General features: G+C 39.2%; 1 protein-coding gene across 1 annotated transcript in view; it reads right to left on the bottom strand.

Moving 5' to 3' along the window:
* MRC1 (mannose receptor C-type 1) overlaps positions 1-24835 on the bottom strand; it is a 98384-nt gene that overhangs the window by 27086 nt on the left and 46463 nt on the right. The window contains exons 9-18 of the mRNA XM_030322004.1: positions 23824-23934; positions 16114-16229; positions 13886-14034; positions 11548-11747; positions 9116-9243; positions 8512-8599; positions 6070-6214; positions 4209-4250; positions 2924-3087; positions 1198-1265 (exon numbers count right to left, since the gene is read on the bottom strand). Of these exons, the coding sequence (XP_030177864.1) occupies positions 1198-1265; positions 2924-3087; positions 4209-4250; positions 6070-6214; positions 8512-8599; positions 9116-9243; positions 11548-11747; positions 13886-14034; positions 16114-16229; positions 23824-23934 (1211 nt within the window). The remainder of the gene's footprint in view (positions 1-1197; positions 1266-2923; positions 3088-4208; positions 4251-6069; positions 6215-8511; positions 8600-9115; positions 9244-11547; positions 11748-13885; positions 14035-16113; positions 16230-23823; positions 23935-24835) is intronic.

Raw genomic sequence — 24835 nt, 5'->3', positions numbered from 1 at the left:
CTCTCCCACTTGTGCTCTATGTCTCTCAAAATATAAATAAATGTAAAAAAAATAAATAAAACAAAAACGGGGGCTTGTCCAAAGAAGCATCAAACATTTCAGATCTTTAAAATTAAGGAGTGAGGGGCGCCTGGGTGGCGCAGTCGGTTAAGCGTCCGACTTCAGCCAGGTCACGATCTCGCGGTCCGTGAGTTCGAGCCCCGCGTCGGGCTCTGGGCTGATGGCTCAGAGCCTGGAGCCTGTTTCCGATTCTGTGTCTCCCTCTCTCTCTGCCCCTCCCCCGTTCATGCTCTGTCTCTCTCTGTCCCAAAAATAAATAAACGTTGAAAAAAAAATTTTTTTAAAAAAATAAAATTAAGGAGTGTGAGTTTGGGTCTCTGTTTACTCAAAAATGGCAATAAGGGTCAAGCGGAACATATGTGGCTAACACGTCTGCACACGAGCCAGGAAGACATATCTGTTCTTCAAACTTAGAACATGTGTATTCATGAACAAGGAAAGAAACCCCAAAAATGTGCTAATTTCCTCCCTCTCGTAGCTTTTCCTGGCCCCTGTATCTAATGGAAAACAGTACAGTCATTCCTTTGAAAGGAAAGCATTTCATGCAGTTGAAAGGGTATTTCAAAGTAGGGCTGTTAAAGCAGTGAGTGGGGCGACATAGAAGGGCGGTTTAATTCTGTGCACCAAGGATGGTCCAAGTGGGAATCGTAATTTTAACGGTAAAGTCGGTATTCATATACGCAGCACGTATCTCCTTAGCAGGTGACTTACTAACATGTGATGACATCCTAAAACAAAAATAGGCGGAGTTTTGCACGATTAAATCAGACTTTGAATTGTTTACTTGAGAATTATGATGTTCAAAATATTTAACTGGATTTTAAGAAATTCTTTGCTTTCTTTTTAAGACGCTTTTTAGATTGAGAGCTCAGCAGGATTTTTTATATATATATATATATATATATATATATATATACATCTTTATTTTTTATTTTTTTTAATATATGAAATTTATTGTCAACTTGGTTTCCATACAACACCCGGTGCTCATCCCAAAATAAGCCCTCTTCAATGCCCATCACCTACTCAGCAGGATTTTTAAAAATGCGTTCAGCAAAGCCGAAGTCTCAAAATAACTGTGAGATATTTATCAGATCCTCCTCTGAAGCAAAGTTGCCTTTATTTTGATGTACTTACATAAACTTTTTATCCAAGCTGATCAATAAGCCAATAAAATATGCTGGTTGTGCATCATTCCTGTTTACCTAAAAGATGGAAGTTGACATATAGTTCAATCCATACTTATGTAGTAAGAAAATTCTTAAACAAAACATACTTAGTAATGAGGCAACCCATTTGGGTTGTTTTCTAAGGAGGGATTCATGCAGAAATTTTGTGGTATATTCAAAGTTACGTTTTTCATAGAAATAGAAAGAAAAATATTGGGGCACTTGGCTGCCTCAGTCAGAAGAGCATGTGACTGACTCTTGATCTTGGGGTCCTGAGGTTGCACCCCAAACTGGGGGTAAAGATTACTTAAATAAACTTTTCTAGTTTTTTTTTTTACTTAAAATTTTTTTAATGTTTATTTCTTTTTAAGAGACAGAGAGACAGAGCATGAGCAGGGGAGGGAGGGGCAGAGAAAGAGGGAGACACAGAATCCAAAGCAGGCTCCAGGCTCTGAGCTGTCAGCACAGAGCCCAGCATGGGGCTCGAACCCATGAACTGTGAGATCATGACACTAGTCAAAGTTGGACACCGAATGAGCCACCCAGGCGTTCCTTAAATTAACTTTTTTTAAAAAAAAGAAAAAAGAAAGGGGCGCCTGGGTGGCTCAGTCAGTTGAGCGTCCAACTTTGGCTCAGGTCATGATCTCGCAGTTCATGGGTTTGAGCCCCACATCGGGCTCTGTGCTGACAGCTCAGAGCCTAGAGCCTGCTTCAGATTCTGTGTCCCCCACCCCTCTCTGCCCCACCCCTGCTTGTGCTCTGTGTCTCTCTGTCATTCAAACATGAATAAACATTAAAAATTTTTCTAAAAAAGAAAAAGAAAAATATGCATACTATATATGAACCTGAATTTATAAAGCAAATACCTTCAGTCATTTTCTGCAATAGCAAATGCCTATAGTATTAGGTTGTTGGAGATATTCTTTAAAACAAAGTAACCATTTGGTATTTTGCATCTAAGGAAAGACTTTGTCCACATATATATTTGTGCAATATTAGGAAATATCCTAAAAAGTTCAAACCAAAATATATCCACAAAGATAAAGATAGGTCAGGCTACACTGGAATACCTTTGTAAGCAAATGATTTTTTATTCTTTCATTATATTCAACTTATTTTTTTCTGCTTTCCCTCTTACCTCCTTTCTGGCAAGCAACAAGGATGCCATGATGATTTGTAAAGAGAAATATTAAGCCAATACCTTTGGAAAACAATAAGCTATAGCTTCACTGTTATGTGATAATTTTGGAAGAACCAAGATTTTTATATGAATAATCAAGCTTTACGTTTAACAACAATTTGGTCCAACTAAGATAGATTTGCAAATTAGCTATCAACCTAAACTAAATCAGAGGGTCCAGAATTGATACATAACAACTAGTTAAGAATTCTAATCTCTGAAAATCCAGTTGGTGAACTCAAAGTCATCACATATGGGTCCTTACCAAGCCGAGACTAAAAACTGCTTCTGGATGCTATGATTCTGCATTGAATATCTAAGCAATGAGGTCATTCATTTCTGTTAAGGCCACCACCCACCTCTCCTCTGGCATTCATGTCTTCCCCTGACCTTAGAAACTTGAAATTTAGCCCCTCATTTGAAATTGCACCACAGGGTACAATCCACAGGTAGTGGATATTATCTTTGCTTATCACGTGTCACTGTTTCATTCTTAAATTAATCATATTCTTACATATTTCCATAGAAACTTCTTTTTACTTTCATTCTGAATAGAAACAAGATCACCAAAGTTCCTCCTGCAAAATGCTCGGGCGTTGTCCATGGTCTCCTTTTCTTTGCTAAAGTAATATTGGTAGTCTTTGTAGATAACCCACCCATCTTCGGTGACTGGCGGATCTGAAAAATGAATGGAAAAGGGTGATGAATTTTCCTGCGATAAATTCAAGAATCTGGTACGTGTGATGCACCAAAGTAAAAAGGGCAGAGTAGCTTTGTCAGAGGTATCAGCAAGTCTGAGAGCCCAGAATAAGCAGGATATTTATGCCCAACACAGACTGAATTACCTAAGGGCAGAGATCCACTCTGCACCAGATCTGGAACTCTATCTTCTCCATTAAGTCCTATGTATCATCATTGGGTAAAAGAACTCCCAGTGCTACTTTCATCAAAGGGATCACATAGCAAACACAACTTACATACCTGGACCTATGACGTTCGGAGTTCAAGAAGTGAAAGCTGTGAGAAATCAGTTGCATTCTTATACACCAATAATGAAGCAACAGAAAGAGAAATCAAGGAATCGATCCCATTTACAGTTGCACCAAAACCCATAAAATACCTAGAAACAAATCTACCCAAAGAAGTGAAACATCTTGATTAAAATCGTGGTTGATCATGATTAAATTCAGGGTCTTGAGATGGAGCCATTATCCTAGATTATCTGGGTGGGCCCTAATGTAATCGCAAGTATCCTTAAAGAGGGAGATCTGACTGCAGAAGAAGAAAGCCACGTGACAAAAGAAGCAAGATTGTTACATTGCTGGTTTTTCAGGGGGCAGGAGGGGGGGACACAAGCTAACTTTAAGGGATGCAGTTCTAGAAGGTGGTAAAGAAAAGGAATCAGATTCTCCCCTAGAACCACGGGAGGAAGCATGGCCTTGCCAATTTTGGCCCAGTGAAACTGAGCTCCTGTTTCTGACCTCCAGACCTGTAAGGGGGAATAAGTGTGCTTTGCTTGAAGCCACCAACTTTGTGGTAATTTGTTACAGCAGCCATGGGGAACTAATAGAGTACTAAAGAGAAAACCTGGGCCCTTGGGTTTGATTCAAGAGCCCTTGACACAGTGTATTAAAATGCTTTGCTTTTGTGCCTATGAGCATTTGTCTGGAGGAAAGGATCCATACTCCCACAAGGTTCTCAGAGATATTAAGAACTCTGTTCTTCCTGGGTGAAGGAAAGGAAAGGAAAGAGCAAAAAAGGCTATCAGCGTGGAGATCACGAAATAAGGAAACACCTACTGTCTTGAGGAGCTGGTGTTGGCTCAGGTTTTGGTGTTTGTCCTGGAAAACAAAAGAAAACCAGATTATAAAGTGTGCATGAACTTCCGCAATCATATCTCCTTCTAATTTTCCTATTTTCGTGGGTCAAAACAGCTTAAAATGTAGCTCTTCCTTCTCTCCCTCTCTTCTACTCCTCAATTGCCCTAGCATGTTGTAGAGGAGAAGAATGAAGGCTAAGAGAATTAGTACAGTAATAGCCACTAGAAATTGGAAGACACTTTTTTTTAAAAAAATATTTTTTTTCAACGTTTTTTATTTATTTTTGGGACAGAGAGAGACAGAGCATGAACGGGGGAGGGGCAGAGAGAGAGGGAGACACAGAATCGGAAACAGGCTCCAGGCTCTGAGCCATCAGCCCAGAGCCTGACGCGGGGCTCAAACTCACGGACCGTGAGATCGTGACCTGGCTGAAGTCGGACGCTTAACCGACTGCGCCACCCAGGCGCCCCTGGAAGACACTTTTCAGACCCAACAAATAGTGTCATCAAAAGGGAAGAAAGGAACATGAGTTTTAGAATCAGAAAGCCTAGTTTCAAATCAAACTGGGGTTTAAATTGCCTACCTTCAACTCTGTCAACTGCTAAAAGGAGTTAGTAGTATGTGTAAAGAGGTAGGATAAATTATGTGCATTATTGGTATGTAGAAGATATTTAATAAATGTCAGGGTGACAATTACACATCTTATAATGAGCTGTGGACTTACTTAAAATTTCATTATTTGAAACCATTAAAGATACACTATTTACTTATAAAATGTTTTTTTTTTTCCAAAGAATATTATGTTTATTAAATGTATCTTATCCTAAAAGTTAAATGAAATATTTTTCTTTCCAAGGAGTTAATGATATATCTGGACTTCATTGGAATCTGATAAAAGGAATCAGGTTACCCAGCTTTTGGCTTAATGTAGTTAACATCTGGAAGAACAGAGTTACTAATAACATGTAAGGAAACTTACGTAGTCATTGGTAGCTAGGAGACTTCTAAAGAAAAACTGGCCACTCTTTATTCCTCTACTCTGAAAACTTTGAAAGCACTCATCTATGCAGGAGTGAGGAAAACAAGCAGACAGCACGAGAGCAACCCAGGGTCTCTAGCAGTGGAGTTGGGACAGTAGCCAAGGTTCTCCAACAGCAGAGGGCAATGTGGTTCCACAAACTGTTTTAAAATGAGGAAGATTATGTATATTGTGGTTCAAGGGAAGGTCTGTTTGTTCCTTTATCTTAACAGAAGAACCTGGATCCTCTGACCTCAATGCCTCACTTGGATATGTGGAACTTTCTGAGTCCCAGATCATGAGTTAAAGTATACACTGATACTTTTTGACAATCATAAACATAGTGGCTATAATAGCATCAGGGCCCCAAAACGGTGTTTGTTCTTTGTGTTGAGTATTTATTTAAGAAATCAACATTTAGAATATTTGGATGTTGGGAAACTTTTACCTACTGGATGGCTAACATAGGTCAGAGGGTGAATATACCAAAGAAGAAACAGCATGCGTATTACTCTACTTACAGAGTAGAACACCCACCAACTCCCACCCCTGTAGAACCTGAGCCAGAATCACAGCTTGTGGGAACTATTTTAGAGGACGTGACTGTCATCCAGGATTCCCGGGTGGCCTTTTGATCTTCTGTTCCTTTGGAACATTTATCTGTGCTCAGTGACTTCATTCTTATCCTGTGAAATGATGGCCCCTGCCAGTTCCCTTATTTGGTTACTTTGTCTGTTTGGTTCTGCTAATAAAAGGAAAACACTGGGATATCAGGAGGTTAGTTCTCCAATGTGAGATAGAATAGAGGACAGGTTACCATACCTTTTTGTATCTGGCAAATCCAGTTGTTAAGATGTTCACAGTTAATATCATTCCAGGACATACCAGAGTCACCTTTCAACTCGCCACAGTATTCAACATTTTGATAATTATTAGGTTCTCCATAAGCCCAATTTTCATATGAAACCTATGTCAGAAATATTACATTGCAATCATTAATTACGTACGTCATTTAAATCGGGCCATTGACAATCATTTATCTAAACAAAAGAAAGAAAGGGAAGGTATATTAACATTTTTTAATCCATCCACTTTTTTTGCAATAGCTTTGTTTTGAAAGCAAGGTTTATGAAAATGGATTGGAAAGAAATAGCTTTCACTACACGGAAACTTTCAAAGATGAATAGAATATGCTATTATTATAACATTTTCTTTGGTCTTATTGATAGAATGGATCCAGGGCCTTGAAAGTGGGATTTCTATATAGGAAAAACCCAGGAAAAAAGCTCCACTTGTCAGTATTGGGTGTTCCTAAATCTCTAACCCATTCTTAAGTGGTAATATTTCAGTGTGACGTTGGAAACTTTCTCTTTATAGGTAGGATAGGGAAATATAATTAGTTTTTATAATAAAAGAAAAAGACTTACGAAATGCCATTAACAAAGCTACATAACTCCGCCTAAAAGAACAGTGGAAATAAATGGAGGGCTGGGTGTAGAACCCCTTGCAGGTTTCAGTGTAGAATCATACCCAACAGAGTTTTAGGCTAAGCATTTTCCAGAAATATCAATATGAAATCCAAGCGTCAGTGGAGCTATCAAAGAAATCACCTTACTCAAGTGCCTTGAAAAGTTGCTGATGGGTTATAAGAGGAGGTAGAACTGAAATTACACAAAATCACTTCCTTGGATGACCAGACCACTAAATACTGCCAACACGTGTCACAGCCTCACACTTCCCCATTCTTAGGAATGGGGAAGGCTGACAAGGCCCAATGGTTATTAATGGATTCTCAAAAATTGTTTCCAGATCTCTTGCTCTATAAGAAGCTATAAAACACTCAACTTTTTATATTAAGTTTTAAATTTTAATTCCAGTATAGTTAACATACAGTGTTATATTTGTTTCGGGTATACAATATAGTGACTCAACAGTTCTATACATCATTCAGTGCTCATCATGGTAAGTGTACTCTTAATCCCCTTCACCTATCTCACCCACCTCCCTCCCCTCTAGAAACCATCAGTTTGTTCTCTATAGTTAAGAGTCCATTTCTTGATTTGCCTCTCTCTTTTTTCCTTTGCTCATTTGTTTTGTTTCTTGAATTCCACATATGAGTGAAATCATAAGATATTTGTCTTTCTCTGACTTATTTCAGCCAGAATTATATTCTCTAGCTCCATTCATGTTGTTACAGATGGCAAGATTTCATTCGTTTTTATGGCTGAATAATATTCTGGAATTTTATGGCTGAATAAACATAAATGTTGATGGGCACTTGGGCTGCTTCCATAGTTTAGCTATTGTAAATAATGCTGCAAAAAACACAGGGGTACAGGCACACTTATGAATTAGTGTTTTTGTGTTTTGGGGTTAAATACCCAGTAGTGCAATTACTGAATTATATGGTAGTTCTATTTTTAAGTTTCTTAAAAAGTATTTATTTTTTGGGAGAGCACAAGCCATGGTGGGGCAGAGAGAGGGGGACAGAGAATCCAAAGCAGGCTCTGTGCTGACGGGAGGGAACCTGATGTGGGGCTCAAACTCAAAAAAATGCAAGATCATGACCTGAGCCAAAGTCTGACACTCAACTGACTGAGCCACCCAGGTACCCCTATGTTTAGCTTTTTGAGGATCGTCCATACTGTTTTCCACAGTGGCTGTATCAGTTTGCATTCCTACCAACAGTGCACAAGGGTTCCTTTTTCTCTGCATCCTCACCAACACTTGTTTAAAACTCAATTTCTCGGGCACTTGGGTGGCTCAGTTGGTTGAGTGTCTGACTTTTGACTCTGGCTCAGGTCATAATCCCAGGGTCGTGAGATCAGACCCCATATCAGGCTCCATGCTCAGCTTGTTAAGATTCTCTTTCTTTCTCCCCCTGCCCCTCTCCCCCACCCACGCTCTCACTAAGAAATAAAAATAAAATAAAAATTTTTAAATACCAAACTTTTAAGAAGTTTAACTACTTGCACACCAATTTTGCATGATAGAATGAAAGCATTATTTTATTCAAGCTACCTAAATGAGTTTTCTAAAATTTTTTTTAAATCCAGCCAGTTATGCTTATACCTTGGGCGAACAGAACTAAATTAGGGCAGGGGCAGAATAATGATCCTAGAATTGGATTTATTTTTGCATAGAAAAATGTTACTAGCTATCATAAAAACACGTTTCACCAAAGACTTGGATTAAGCCAAAGGGTAACATCGAAATAAATACATGATAAAGTGAGAAAACAATGTATTAAATCATATTACTCACAGGAGAACCATCACTCCAAACAAAGCCCTCTGAAGGACTTCCATACGTAAGTCCCAACCAAAACAGTTCATGGTACGTCCCGGTAGCCCTGCAATTTACAAGACATAAAGAGAGCTCATACTATTGGATGAAACAAGTCTGGTTACTTAACGAGATTTCTATGGTTACCTAATGAGACAAATAGGAGAGCTAATCAAATTTGAAAGTTGTCTTTGAAACCTAAATTAGTACACAGGTAAAAAGACTCAATGACTATAAGCAGTATGCAACTGTGTGTTTTGGTACAGCCCATGAATATCCTCAAAAGGAGCCACCACTTGAGAATATATCATTATAAAGCACTGCAAGAAAGTAATTCATTTATTCACTTAATAACATGTATTGAGTGTCTTGTACTTTCATAGAGTAATTCATCACAGGATTTATATCGATAAAATTAAAGCATTTGTAAGTGAAACTAGATTAAAAAAGGTCCTATGGATTTGGGATGTAATACAGCCACTCAAGGTCACATTATGAGTCAACAATTTCAGAAATGTAAGACTTTTCTCAACATCAGAGCATCAAATAGGTAAAAGGAATATTATATACAAAAGACACTTACGCTATTAATCGCCATATTGCTTGCTGTTCCTCTTTATTATTGATACTAGCTAGATCACCACCCAGAGCTTTACAAAAATCTCGAGATTCAAACCATGTTTTCTTCTCGTGTTTTCCTTTTGCAAACAGCTAAAGATGATATAGTTTCAGAAGTTATTTTATACTTCATAGCTTATCAAATCAAGAGAAATAACTATTTACTTTTGATGAGATTTCATTTTATAGAAAGACACTGCTATGGTGTAAAACAATGTAATTCTCTTGGTTGAAAATCAATGTAGGAGTACGTATTTGGGTAACAAAACATGTGGGGTGGTTTGGTTGAGAAAACCTTAGAAAATAAAAATACTTCATAGCACAGAAGAAATTAGATTAAAGTCTTAGAAGTTTGATGCATTTGGCAGAATTAATTTGGTTAGATGGGAAAAGTAGCATTGAAATGAGAAAGAAAAAAACACTTTTGATACAGGAAAAGTAAGGAAGGAAAACTTCAAAAAACAAAAATTGTGGCATAGTTTGTTATCCTGCCTAGCTTGAACAAACACCTGACAGTCTCAATATTTCATTGCTGGTGTCTTTTACGATGGCCTTGTCTTTTTTTCCTTACAGCTGCATTAAATTTTAATAGATTATATAAGTTAGGGAATATCTTGTATTATCCAGAGGGCTACAGTGAAATGGAATTTCAGACTAAGAAATACCTATCAGTATGCAAATACTATAGGAGTCCGTTGTATCCATCAACTTTTATAATTTTCATTCACTATTTCTCATGAGTCATGCTCCCCACCATTACAGGCTTGTGGGAAATGGGGTTGGCTTCCAATGGACTAGGGCTGCCCAGCCATCACCAAGCAACCCAAGGCAATCTTCACCTTGACCCTAACTTGAGCTATCTGGACAAAAGTGCCTTGAGCAAGCTTCCACATCATTAACTTCCAAGACTGTGGGCACTGCAACCTGCTAGACTATGATATAAGACTTCGTTTTCTTAAATAAATTTACTGTCACCTGAATTTTATTAATAGCTCCCACATCTTAATATGTACAAAGACGGTCTATATATTTCCGAACAAACCTACGTAAGCACCTCTAAAACTATATAATTTTCTAATGAAGCACATATTTCAATGTGTTGAATATCCACCAGGATAGCATCTCTACCAGAACCCTCATTCACTTCCCAGCTCTGGAGAATTCTGCCACTTCTCGCAAAATCCTGCTACAAATCTCCATAGCCTACCGCCCCCAGGTGAATGGCTGTGTATAGGACGAGCCTGGCCTTTGTGTAGTAAACCAAAAGTTTCCAGATGCAACAATGAACACCTGATTTGCTTTGTATTAGTCCTCAATTAACCCATTTCCAAAATCCTCTCTTGTCTTGGCCCAATGCATCCCCTTCTAGGTAAATTATGCATTTAGCCCTGACCTGCTAATCAGGATTGAACAAGTATTTAGCAATCTCCACTGCCAGTAGTGGGAATGACTAACCCAACTACCCACACCCCTTGAGTTACAGAAGACTAAACAGCCTCATTCTGATACACATTAGTAACTCAAGTTTTCCGTCAGCCTTACCTAACTGTCTTACAAGGCACACCATGGCCACATGCGACCAAAGGGTCTGAATAAAAGAGGTCCTGGGAGTGGGACGCTAAAGAACAATATCATTAAGGGGTAGAAAAGCACATTTCTGTATGTGACCAAATCTAACTTTCTCAAGAAAGGATATGACTTACAAGAGTGAAAAAAAAAAAAAAAAAAAAGACCCAAATGCATAATTCACTGAGGTTTTTGTCTGTTTGTTTTGGTCAACTTGAGCGCATAACGAGAAAATGGACGGTGTGAACTTGGAAGGTATAAAATGAGAGCAGGATATCAACTCGTCATTTAAAGGACACGGAACAGCCACGTGCCCCTACTTAGTAACGCTCTCATCGCCCATCGGGCATAACAACCTGGGGGGGGAGGCGCTACATCACAACGATGGAGCATCACCTCCTAGATGACCATTTGGCATTAATGTAGACTCATTTATCAGTGCAATTACCTAAAAGCTTGGGCTCTGAGACCAGGGCAAAATGGGACGTGATGGGATAGCATGAGGGGAAACAGACATTTTCATGAAAAGTGCAAGCTCAGAGGAGGGCAAGGCAGCCTGGGGGGGACAGTGGGAGGGTGACGAAGCAGAGCACGTGAAGAAAGCTGCTGTGAGTCGTGTTTGCAGCTCTAAATGCAACCGGTCATTAGCATGTACCCGAGGAGAGCTTTTGAAAACACAGAAGCCCAGCTCCCCTTCCAGATTCAGAGAATTAGACTTTCTACAGGTAGAGCCTGAGCACTGCGGTTTGGGGTTCCGTTTTAATTCCTCGCGTGACTTTTGAGGCTGAAACACAGTCCACGTTCTTTCTTAGCTTAGCAGATGACAGTCACCTTGAAACACAAGCTCGTTTTACTGCTGGCGCCCCATTCTTCCGGACATTTGGGTTCGGGAGTTGTTGTGGGCTCTGGTGGGCGAGTTACTCCCTCGGCCCAGTGTTTGCACACAAATTTTGCTTTCTCTTCGCATCTCAAAACATCCCACAAGCCCCCTGCAACTCCAGTTCTCATGGCGACACATCCTGCTTTTCGCCCTGTATTCAATACATAAAGGAAAATTCACTTAGCAGGAGCTACTGACGGCCGGCCCCGCTCGCAGGTAAAACCCAAGGGTCACCCAGGGCCACACACTCCTCAGGTGAAGAGAAAATATAGAGGAGAAATTACGGCCGCATTTGGCAACTCCTTTCTACTATTTTGAACTGTTGGTGACCTTTCATTTGTGTGGTCAAAATCCCTAACAGAATTATGAGCTCAGACATCAGGGTTTTGATAGTATTTCGTGTTTCTAACATCGGGCAGGGTGCCCCCCACGTAGATACTTAATGATACAATAATTTTAGTAGAACAAAATTTACCATAATGGCAAAAACAGGGGGTTCGTGGGTTTTTTTTTTCTTTTTTTAAGAAAACGTTTCTAAGAGTCCCCTCCTCCGCCCCACAGGCCTTGGAGGTCTCTCGGGACAGAAATTCATCACACACTTCAAAGGGAGACACAAGTGAGCTAGAGATTTTCGTTATTCGTTGAATACTCAACTACCCTTGAACTTGCTTCCTTATCTCACAAGGCAAATATCACCACCTACTTTACAGAGTAGTGATGAGTGCCAGCTTTCAAGGATAAAAAAAAGCATAGACAATGGGGACTATAATCAGCTTAATACTTTATAAATCTGTTTTACAGGTGTGATTATTTCCAAATAGTAATTCATTCAGAAAGAACTTTGAACATAGTAGGAGTCTTTGCTGGAGTGAGATGTTCTCTTACTGTTCTTTTAACGGACATTAAGCGTCTAGAGAGAAATCTCAAAGTTCTGGGGAGGCGCATCTTTTTCAAAACATTTTCTCTAAGATCTCTGATTCCCTATGGCTCTGATTTCATCCATTTTTATTCCCTAGGGACATTCCAGGATTAAGCTTTCAGAGTCCCACTGCTGAAGGAGCAACATGAGGAAAATTAAAGAGTAGGGCCTAGAAGTAAAAATTACCATTACCACTCCGACCGATACTTAACAACAACAACAACAACAACAACAAAAGTGTATAGTCAGCTCTTATTCTCCTGCCCAGTTAATTTAAAAATAAACTGAAATCGTTGGGGCTCCTGGGTAGCTCAGTCAGTTAAGCATCTGAGTTCAGCTCAGGTCATGATCTCCCATTCGTGAGCTTGAGCCCCGTATCAGGCTTTGTGCTGACAGCTCGGAGCCTGGAGCCTGCTTCGGATTCTGTGTCTCCCTCTCTCCGCTCCTTCCCCCACTTGCACTCTCTCTCTCAAAAATAAATGAAGATTACAAAAAAAAAAAAATTTTTTTTAATAAAAATAAACTGAAATCGTATTGTTTTCAGAACATTCAAGAACTCACCAAGAATCACACTATCCAAATTACTGTCCTATTTTCCTTATTTGTCAATAATTTGAGAATACAAATTAAAAGAACTTCTGGAAATCAGGACTTATGAAGCCACGTAGTAAATCCAGGCGCTTGAGCGAACAGTCTTGCTTTAGCATTTAGCCCAGACACAACAAAACATTTGCTCTGGAGGATGTGGCATTTCTGCGCAGTGTCATGCCCCTGAAACATACTAATATTTCCACTCATCTCTGCAAGGCCAAATTTTAAATCTCTTTAATATAGTTTTAAGTTTACAAACATAAGTTAACTGTCTGGAACATCTGTGGTTATTTAGGATTTCATAAATATTTTTCAAACAGACCAATACCAGACAACTACTAGTTTTACTTCCCTGTTTTCTTAGACGACTGTGAACTAATTAGAAAATTTTAGGGGCGCCTGGGTGGCTCGGTCAGTTAAGCGTCTGACTTCAGCTCAGGTCATGATCTCACCACGGTCAGTGAGTTCGAGCCCTGTGTCAGGCTCTGCGCCGACAACTCAGAGCCTGGAGCCTGTTTCAGATTCTGTGTCTCCCTCTCTCTCTGGTCCTCCCCAGTTCATGCTGTCTCTCTTGGTCTCAAAAATAAATAAACGTTAAAAAAAATTTTTTTTAAGAAAATTTTAAGAAAGAAAGAAAAAGCAAAGAGAATGAAATACAAAATGCCGCAAGCACAACTAATCTACGTAGTATATTTGGAAAACTACATGGAGGGCTAAGAGGCTTTGCCCAATGGACTTGTAGGGTGAATGAAAACCTCACCTCCAAGCAATGCTCATACCTGGCATATCTGAATTCCAGTGGGTGAACTGAACCTTTTCCTCAATGGTCCATTGAAAGGTGCCTTTGTTTTGTACATCTGAAAGTCCTGTCCAAAAATATCTTTCAGGCCTCAATCCAACCAAACTAGTCAGAAACGCTTGTTCATATCTTAAAAGAAAAAAATTAACTAAAATTTAGAAATGTGAATTTTTCCAAACAGCAACACGAAAAGCATGTCAATTACATGTGTGAGCTATGATTTAGTTGGTACTTCAAACATATTGTGTTTTAAGTTATATGCCATTTAAATTATGCAAATTTCTACTAAGGAAATGAGGGGGGACTATCACGGAGCTGAGTGAATAAAATCAAATATACTCAAATCATTTCTGTCCACTCCTCACCAGCCCCTCGGCCCCTCCTCAAAATTTAAGAGAATTCTGCAAAGGCAAAGGAGAAAACTATAGCATTCTCAGATACACTGTTTAAAAAACTAGTCCACTTTCCAACTATTTCAAACGCCCGACACAGTTTCTTGGGTAAGTAAATCTCGAGGTCGTAACGTTATCAAAGATGATACAGACAGAAAAATCGTGTGGATTACCCCTCAAATTTTATTCTCTTCCCTCAGGTCTGAAACAGAAGAGAAAATTATTGAGGAATACGGAGAAGCAGAGATTCGATCTGTAGAAAGAAGTAGGAGAAGAATCACAATTTCCAAATGTTTTCTTTGGATCTCATCTCTTTGGCATCATCTAATGACCCAATTTGGTTCGTAAAGCAACCAAAGTTGATCTTAACAGATAAAACATTAAATAATGAGGCAGCAATGTAGGCAAAAATTTTTCTTCGGAGCAAAAGAGAAGTGAAAAAAGTGGTGTTCACAGTTTCCAGGATAACGGAATGTTTACTTCTCACAATTGAATAATTTCATTCTCACAACTGTACAAAGAAAAGATGTTTAAAGTCCTCAACCCAATTTCTCCCAAAAGTCTAGACACAAAATTTAAGCACAGAGTTACTGAGCTCCCGAATAGAAATGTAGACAATACAAAGGAAAACAAACCTAAAATATAGGAAAATTTCTGCTCCAATAAACCAAAAGATCAATAAACCAACTCATCAATTGATCAGTCAGGATCAATGTGCACTCAGTGAAGATCAGAACAGTAGCATTCTTTCAACTTTTTTTTTTTTTTTTTTTTTTTTTGGGACAGAGAGAGACAGAGCATGAACGGGGGAGGGGCAGAGAGAGAGAACAGTAGCATTCTTTACCTTTTATCAGGTGTGCCTTAAGAAGCAATGAATAAAACTTACTGTATTAAAACTATGTCTTGACCTTTTTATAACAAATCAAATGCACATTTTTAAATTTCGTGGGGCGCCTGAGTGGCTCAGTCGGTTGAGCGTCCCACTTCGGCTCAGGTCATGACCTTACAGTTTGTGAGTTCGAGCCCCGCGTCGGGCTCTGTGCTGACAGCTCGGAGCCTGGAGCCTGCTTTGGATTCTGTGTCTCCCCCTCTCTCTACCCCTCCTCCTCTCATGCTCTGTTTCTCTCTCTTTCCCTCTCAAAAATAAGTAAACATTAAAAGAAAATTCTTTAAGTTTCTTCTGTGTCTAATCCAGTGCTTTGTGAAGATTAAGGGAAAAAATAAATAAAAACTAAAACCTCAAAGATGTTTGGTACTCTAGAGGTCAAAAGTTATATAAAATCCTCTACATTCATGTGATTTTTCTGGACCTATCGGTCTAGCAAAACTAGCAAAGAAAAGAAAAGAAAATGAACAGAAAAATGTAAAGGAATAATAAAATATTCAGTAAATCTCTCTACCCTTTTTTTGGTGGAGACAGTGGTAAAGATAGAAAGTGGCATTTTTGAACCAATAAATTTTACTTTTTCTGCTTTAAAAAGTTTGGTATATACTAGATCAGAAAAAATGTTAGGCCCATAAACTATGTTCGCTAGAACATTACTTTTCTGAAATGAAATTATATGATTCATATAATAACATAATGAACGTTTGTTACTGAATATTGCTTTCAAGTTCTAAAAGGAGCAAAATATTTTATAGCACTTACAATGAAGAATCCAAATTAGGACATGATTTTCAATGCTACTCCTTCTGCAAATCATACCTCAAGATCATATGTAATTTACAGAAATTTAGAGCATGGTGATACTTAGGCTTCTGTGAAACCATTTCATTATTTGACATGCATTAAAATAGAATTAAAATAGTTGCATACCTGTCTTCAACAGTTGTTAAGTAAGCCTTCTCATTTACGCAGGTTTGGTTTGCTTCTGCAAATGTTGAAAGTGTGTGTCCAATCAAATAGCAGTAGAAGCCGTGTCTTTTCCAGCCCTATTAATGTTATCAAGCAGATTATCGTGGATATTTATTCAATAATATTATTTTAATAATTCCTCTATCATGAAATGTAAATTGCTAAATAACAGAGGTATCTGAAGAACACAAATCTGAAAAGTTTGAAATGCAAGGACAATTACTCATGTGAATAAGAAAACAGTAGAATGTTGTTCGTCATACGACAAATCAGGACACAAAACTGGGGACAGGGCAGTTTTGTCCCCAAAACTCTCCGTTTCTGATACCTCTTCTAACAACAGCGATGTGTGAAGTGCTCACTGGGGAAACGGAACAGAATGCGTAAGATCTCAGTATTAGAATGAGTAACCACAGGAAATAATTGGCAGAGTAGCAAGCTCATTTGCCCACTGACGTCAAAAGTATATGATGACCATGAAACTGTATCATCTGGTCCTGGGAGAATACTTATCAAACTTCTGGCAGCACCATTTGGCATGGTTCCTCTCCCATCCTTAAAACACCCAGAAATGCTACATAAAAGCATTACAATAGGGGCACCCGGGTGGCTCAGCAGGTTAAGCGTCCCAACTCTTGATTTGGGCTCAGGTCGCAATCTCACGGTTTGTGAGACTGAGCCCCGCTTCCAGCTCTGTGCTGACAGCACGGAGCCTGCGTGGGATTCTCTCTCTCTCTCTCTCTCTCTCTCTCGCTCTCTCCCCCACCCTGTGCCTCTCTCAAAAATAAATAAATAAACTTAAAAGATAACAATAAAGAAAAAAATTCCATACTTGAGCTCAAGAGAAAGAAGAGGTTGTCTCCAGTTACCGAAAATACATCGAAAACTAAAACCTAGAATGGGAAATACTCAAGCTGAGACTGTAGTTGCCCCATGGTGCACGAACCTCAGATTATGGTACTAGGGCAGGGGTACTAATCTCCATACAAATGAGCATATCAGCTCACTTGAGGCAGGGGAATGGAACTGAAGTCCTTACACGAAGATGGTACCCACTAATGGGAGCCCCTCCGAAAAAGGAGAGCGAAAAACTCTACTCACAGAACCGAGAAGTGACAGTTTCTTATCATCTGCCTGGGGTTCTAGGTGCAGGGAGAAAAGTTCTTCCGTTAAAAATAAATACGAATTCTGTGCCAGGGATGGGTGCTGGTCCCGACTTGATGCCATTCGCATTGTATTAGCACCCGCAGCCAAAAACATAAAATAAATCTCAGTCTACGAAAGGAGAGACTCTTAGATACTCAGAGAAGTCAAATGCAGAAACACACAATAGAAATATTTCTACAACACAGGTAATGTGAGACTAAGACATTTGAGGCTTAGGTTGGGGATGGGACGGGGACTGGTTGAATCAAAAATTGCAAACCACGTGAGGCTCACATTCAAGGAAAGTCAGTAATCGCCTTTCTGGGAAAAAAACATAAAAATAAGCATGCTTCAGATGATTTAACAAAACAAGACAAAAGAAGACAAAGGAAGAAGCAGAATCAATAATTAAAGAACAAAATGTTATCAACAAAGAACAAGAGGATGTGAACACACAACAGAATTTGTAGAAAAGAAAACCATGAAGTTAAAAACTCAATGGCCAAATAAAATATACAAATGCAGTTTTGGAAAGATTAGTCAACTGAATGAATGTAGCAGAGTAAGGAGCACATGAAAAGACATTTAAAGAACACGGACAGAAAACACAAAATAGAATGAGAAGGTTGAAAATCAAAGTAAGAAATGTTTCAGAATCACCAAATAAAATTAATGACTGAGAATCTTCAAGATTTTAATTTTTTTTAATGTTTTTACTTATTTGTGAAGGAGAGACAGAGACAGAGCATGAGCGGGGGAGGAGCAGAGCGAGAGGGAGACACAGAATCTGAAACAGGCTCCAGGCTCTAAGCTTACAGCACAGAGCCCAATGCAGGGCTCCAACCCACAAACCGCGAGATCATGACCGGAGCCAAAGTCGGACGCTCAACCGACTGAGCCACCCAGGTGCCCCAATAATTTTCAAGATTTAAAAAGAAAGATACATTCTGAAAATGAAGAAGCACACTGAGTACCAAAGAGAAGAAAATTAATCCAAAGCTCAACATATTGTACTAAAAGCCTGCAGAATGGCAAAGACAATGAATAGATCTTAAACTCAATCAGAGAGAAAATACAAGTAGCCACTTTTTAAAAAGAAGAGTTAGGGACGTGTGGGTGGCTGAGTCGGTTAAGCATCCCAGCTCTTGGGGCGCATGGATAGCTCAGTTGGTTAAGTGTCTGACTTTCAGTTTCCGCTCAGGTCATAATCTCACTGTTCTGTGAGTTCAATCCCCAATCAGGCTCCTCACTGACAGTGCAGAGCCTGCTTGAGATTCTCTGTCTCTCTCCCTCTCTCTCTGCCCCACCTCCTTCACTCTGTCTCTCTCTAAAATAAATAAGTAAACTTTTTTTTAAAGTACGGGTGCCTGGGTGGCTCAGTCGGTTAAGGGTCCGACTTCAGTTCAGGTCATGATCTTGCAGTTCGTGGGTTCGAACCCCTCACTGGGCTTTGTGCTGACAGATGGGATCCTGGAGCCTGCTTCAAATTCTATGTCTCCCTCTCTCTCTGCTCCTCCCCCACTTGTGTTCTGTCTGTCTGTCTCTCTCAAAACTGAATAAACATTAACAATTTTTTTTAAAAGAAGGATAAAAAGAAGAATTAGTCTAATAACAGGGGAATTCCAATGGCAAAAATAAAGGCCAGGAGAAAACGAAACAATATGTACACAGCACTGAGGCGCCTGAGCGGTTCAGTCAGTTAAGCATCTGACTCTTGATCTCAGTTCAGGTCACGAGTTCCAACCCTATGTTGGGCTCCATGCCAGGTGTGAAGCCTACTTTAAAATATATCATATCACACACACACACACACACACACACACACACACACACGCACATATATACAGACAGCATTTTAAAACAACCTACCTAAATTATTAGGCAAGGTAAGGGTGGATCAAGACATTTTCAGATAAAGACAGAGTTTTCCACTCCGAAATCACCAGTGAAGGAATCACTAAAAGTTTTACTTTGTCAAGGAAGAATTTTAAATCAGGAGGAATAAGAGAGCTGAAAGTCTACAGTGAGCAAAGGAACCAATAAATGTGTGTGTGAATCCAAGTCTAAATGCCGGTGCAAACAGCAAAGATAACTAATTGCAGGTGGGAAGTTAAAGAATGGGAAATTAACGAGATGTGTGGTTTAAGCAAAATAAGTCAGTGGAAGAAAGATCAGTATCCTATGACTTCACTCATATGTGGAACTTAAGAAACAAAACAGATGAACATAGGGCAAAGGAAGGGAAAATAAGATCAAAACGGGGAGGGAGGCAAACCATAAGAGACTCTTAAATACAGAGAACAAACTGAGGCTTGCTGGAGGGGAGGTGGGGGGAGGGGCTACATGGATGATGGGCATTAAGGAATGCACTTGTTGGGATGAGCACTGGGTGTTATATGTAGGGGATGAATCACTAAATTCTACTCCTGAAACCATTATTGCACTGTATGTTAACTGACTTGGATTGAAATAAAATTTTTTAAAAAATACTCTAAAAAAATAATCATAAAATAAAATTAGAGATAGACTTTAAAAATAGAGGTTTATCAGTATTACATATTTAATTCTTACAAGAATCCTGTGAGATAAATAAACCTTAATGTCCCTATTTGAAACAAAACAAAACAAAAAAATGGAAGATGTGCAGTTTAGTTAATATATTGTATCCATGTAATTACCTAGCTGTGATACTATAGGCCTCGCATGAGAAGTTCTCACCAAAGGTGGGGGAGTGGATGGCACAGGGGAATTCTCTGTACTCTCTTTCTCAATTTTTTGACAGTCTAACATGATTTCCAAGTTAAAAAAAAATGTTTTAATGTTTAGGTGGAATAATAAACTTCATTTTGTTCAGGAAGCAGAGAGATGTTGATTAACTTCAAGTCAGACATGCATGTTAAAAACATAAGGTTAACTACTGAAAAAAAAAAAAAAAAAAGAAATAGAATCATTCCCAAACCTGTAGAGGAGGAAAATGGGATAAAAATATTCCAGAGAACTAGTGGAATGCAGGAAAAGACAAACAAGATAGAAAGAAAACAGAACAGTAAATGAAATAAAGCTCAAAATGGTAAAACAAATACAAATATATAAATGTGCAAAAAAAATGTACACTCACATTTGCCAGTAAAAAGCCAAGAGTTCCTCAAATGAGATAAAAAATAAAAATGCAGATATATTTTTTACAAGAGCCATTCAATGACATAGAACTATTAAAAAGCTAACAGGCATTTCTAGGGAAATGCCAAGCAAAAGATAGCTTCTGTGGCAATTAATTTAAAATTGACTTTCTGGTCAAAAAAGGATTAGTATGAATAAGGAAAATAATTACACTATCAAGGACTGACGCATCAGGAAGATATAATGCAGTTCAAAGCACATAAAACAAACATTGACAGAACTGTAAAGAGAATATTTCGTCAAGGAGACAAAATACTAGGAATGCAGAACATCCGAATTATACAAATTGTTAAAGTTTATCTAGTCACCATATATAAAGATCCCTGAACCGAACAATCAAAGATCATTCTGTTCAAGCACACACTGAATATTTACAAAATCTGACTATTAACTAGACCATAAAGAAAGTCTCGGCAAGTAACAACAACCAAAACTGTATATAATCACAATGCAGTGAAATTAAAATCAGTTTCTAATTATTGAGAAACTAAAAATCAAACAAAATCCCCATCACAACCACCAAAACCACTCTCTCTCTCTCTCTCTCTCTCTCTCTCTCTCTCTCTCTCTCCCCTCTCTCTCTCTCTTCTAAATAATTCGAGGATAAAATAAATCTTAGTGGAAATAAAAAATATTTGGAAGTGAATCATAATGAAAGCACTAGATAACAAAACTTGGTTTGGTTGGTCCACAGTTTTAAATTCACCTTTTATTTCTGCAAATATTTAAACACACATTCATAGTCGGTTAAGCACCTGACTCTTGATTTTGGCTCAGGTTATGATCTCATGGTTCATGGGAGGAAGTCCTGCGTCAGGCTCTGTGCTGACAGCACGGAGCCTGCTTGGGATTCTCTCTCCTTCTCTCTGCCCCTGCCCCCACCCCTGTCTGTCTGTCTGTCTCTCTCTCTCGCTCTCAAAATAAATAAATACACATTAAAAGAAAAACACATTCACTGGAATGTCATGTCCATTAATTCCACCATCTAAAGCACCCAGTAGTAGATTTTATAATTTTGGGTTTCAAACTCATCTGAGAGATTCCTCATCAGCCTGGAAAAGGGAAATTCTGTGTACAGAGTCTTCACATTTGCCTCTGTCTGACATCCAGGCATATCAGCGACTCAGGACCACTTTGTACTAGATTTCCCACAAAGGTAACAACAAAGTGAAAAATGAACCTGAAATCAGGCCTGTGGTTTTGAATTCTCCAAAAGATCACGTCATCGTGTGCCCAGGCCCAGACCAAAAAAGAAATAAAAAAAATTTTTAAGTCTTGTTATCTTTCTTTACCAGTAAGTGGATTTTTTTCCTAGTCTTCCTAGCTCTCTGAAGAAGTCACGCCTACAGCAGGTATTTTTAAACTGGCCAAATTATTTAACGTCTCTGGGCTTTCGTTTTCCCTTCTAATTAGGAACATAGCATTTATCCTTGAAGGTCATTGGTGGCATAATAACCACACTCAACAAACACTTGTGGATATTTTTTTTAATATTTCATATTACTACCCTAATGATTAAATTGGATTTTATCACATGTTGTAGATATGACAATGACTGGGCTATGTATATGTATACATATATAAACTATATATATATGTTACACATATATATACATATATACATATATATACATATATACATATATATACATACATATATGGATACATATATAAACTTTGATTAATTGTATAGAAGTCATAAAATTTAAGGACTATTTATTATTTCTAGAAAATTACAATAATACACACATAAACACATATGCATATGATTAGGCAAAGGATACATAAGTGCATTGGTAGAAAAACCAGTGGTCTAAGTGTAGAGACCTGGGGTTAGGATGCTGGGGTTCTAGCCTTGCTTCGGTACCCTAAGAAAGTCCAAGCTTCTCTGGGCTGAATTTCCAGAACGTAAAAATTAAAGGGAGGATTTTGATCATCACAAAAATCCTTGATGTCTCTAACAGTCTCTGATTTTCTGTATCTGCTCAATGTTTCTTTTTTCTTAAATTTGTTAATGTTTATTTACTTTTGAGAGCAGAGAGGAAAGACACAGAATCTGATGTAGGTTCCAGGCTCTGAGCTGTCAGCACAGAGCCCAACACGGGGCTCGAACTCACCAATGATGAGATCGTGACTCGAGCCCAAATCAGACGATTTACTGACTGAGCCACCCAGGCGCTCCTGCTCAATGTCTCCTTCTAGTTTATTTGGACAGTACTGAATTGTGTTTCATGAACTCTCAGCTTTCTGGTGTTTGTTATAAGATGATCTGATCACAACATGACATGCTTGGAAAGAAAATTGGTTTCTACTTTATTTTTATCCAAGAGAAGTGAGAAAGGAAGAAAAGAGGAAGACGAGCAATTCAGCAGTTAAACAGGAAAATGAGAACCCAACACCCTGTCTTCTGTAGTTTCTTTATGCGTTTAGAAACTGCTTCACTGGGGCGCCTGGGTGGCGCAGTCGGTTAAGCGTCCGACTTCAGCCAGGTCACCATCTCGCGGTCCGTGAGTTCGAGCCCCGCGTCAGGCTCTGGGCTGATGGCTCAGAGCCTGGAGCCTGTTTCCGATTCTGTGTCTCCCTCTCTCTCTGCCCCTCCCCCTTTCATGCTCTGTCTCTCTCTGTCTCAAAAATAAATAAACGTTGAAAAAAAAAATTAAAAAAAAAAAAGAAACTGCTTCACAGAGGCCATTTGCTTCAACCTCAAAGAACTAGAAGAATTACAGGGAGGTAGAATGCCAAGTGTGATACAGGTGAGGGGGATGGGCAGTAAGATGGCGAAGCTTTATCCACTTTAACTGATGGCTGCCGGCTACTACCAGCTCGTGGGATCTCTCCCCTCCCAATGCAGCGATCTACTGAGAAGTATCCCTGTCAGACGTAGCCTTCTCAAAAATATTATAAATGGAGAAAAATGACAGGAGAGTTGGCTATCTGAAATTCATGGTTATCTTCTGGAAATGTTCCTACCACCTATGGGATCATCGACCACCAATAATACCTCAGTGACCCTTCTTTCCAGGACCATAACCCATCTGACTCTCATTACCCTCACGAGGTTCCACGGGTGTGTGGTTTTATTCTCTGTTCTAGCTCCCCCATTTGGGGTGGGAGAATTCCCCCGACGTTCTGAATCACATGCACCCATATTAGCTGTAGAGGGCACCTGAAGAAGACTTCAGGGAGAACAAATACCAAATACTACCAACAAACAGTTGAACATTTAAAAAGTTAGAACATCTGACTACCTATGACAATGATACAACACTTTCCCAGGCAAAAGTAAAGCCAAGATATCACAGAATATTTGCTGGTCTGAAATGATTGTGTATGTTCTATACTCACTTTCCGGCAGCCGCTTTCTACTTCTACTGTTCCTGAAGGTTGGGTTTGAGATTTCATCTTACAGATGTAGTCAAGAGGCCGCTCACAAGCCCTATCCGCCCAGTACCCGTCCTACGGAAAGCAAAGAGAAAAAAAATGAATGATTATCAGCTGTTTCACTCTGAGGCCATTTTCTTGTAATGGTGTCTCAGGAAAGGAAAACGAAGATTCGAGGTTCTTAAGAGAAAAATGGCATCTGTGAAAAGGAAAGGTGAATTGACATTTCATAAGTAAACAGCAAATTTGACTCCGGCTGCAAAGACGTGAAAAGCTATTGGGGCCCCAATATGTTTTGATACTATGGCTATCCATGCCACTGTGTAGAAGGATCTAGAGAGAAACTAAAAATGCTTGTAAACCCCTAAGTGATTATACCAACAGAAGGTCTACATGCAGCCTCTCCCATCAGCTGTTTTCAAGTTGACCAAGTACAGAGAAAGCCTTCCAGAAAAACTCCCTCACCCCACACACCAAACTTGAAAACACACCTTGAAACCAGTCATCTCTCCTCCCTTTTCCAATTTGTACTGAGGAGTGTCCTCCTGGGTCTACGACTCTGCCTCCCAGCCTTCTTCAGATTCCACCTTCTCTCCCTTCCTCAACGACTGCACATCAAAATGACCTCTCCTCTCCTTCAGTCTCCTACAGACTCCTTCTGTATTGTCTGCCTCTGGTTCCTCGTTTCTCACTCAGTTGCAACCCACTGCCATCTGGTCCTCAATCTTCAGCCAGGGTGACAGCTATACATTGAAAAGTTGGTTTAGCCACCCCTCAGCTAAGGCATGTTTTCTCAACACTCGCCAGCTTTCCCACCTGTCCGTCCACCTCTAACTCCGTGCTTTCAGCCATATTGTCCTTCAGTTCTTTATAAGAAGGATGTTTTCTGGTTTCTTCTTCCCAGGACACACTTCTGCCTACCCTTTCAATAGTTTATACCTGCTCTTTTCTTAAGCTTTCAATTAATCACAATGAG

Source organism: Lynx canadensis, chromosome B4, assembly GCF_007474595.2.
Source record: "Lynx canadensis isolate LIC74 chromosome B4, mLynCan4.pri.v2, whole genome shotgun sequence".
NCBI lineage: Eukaryota > Metazoa > Chordata > Mammalia > Carnivora > Felidae > Lynx > Lynx canadensis.
This window is presented reverse-complemented; position numbering and strand designations above follow the sequence as displayed.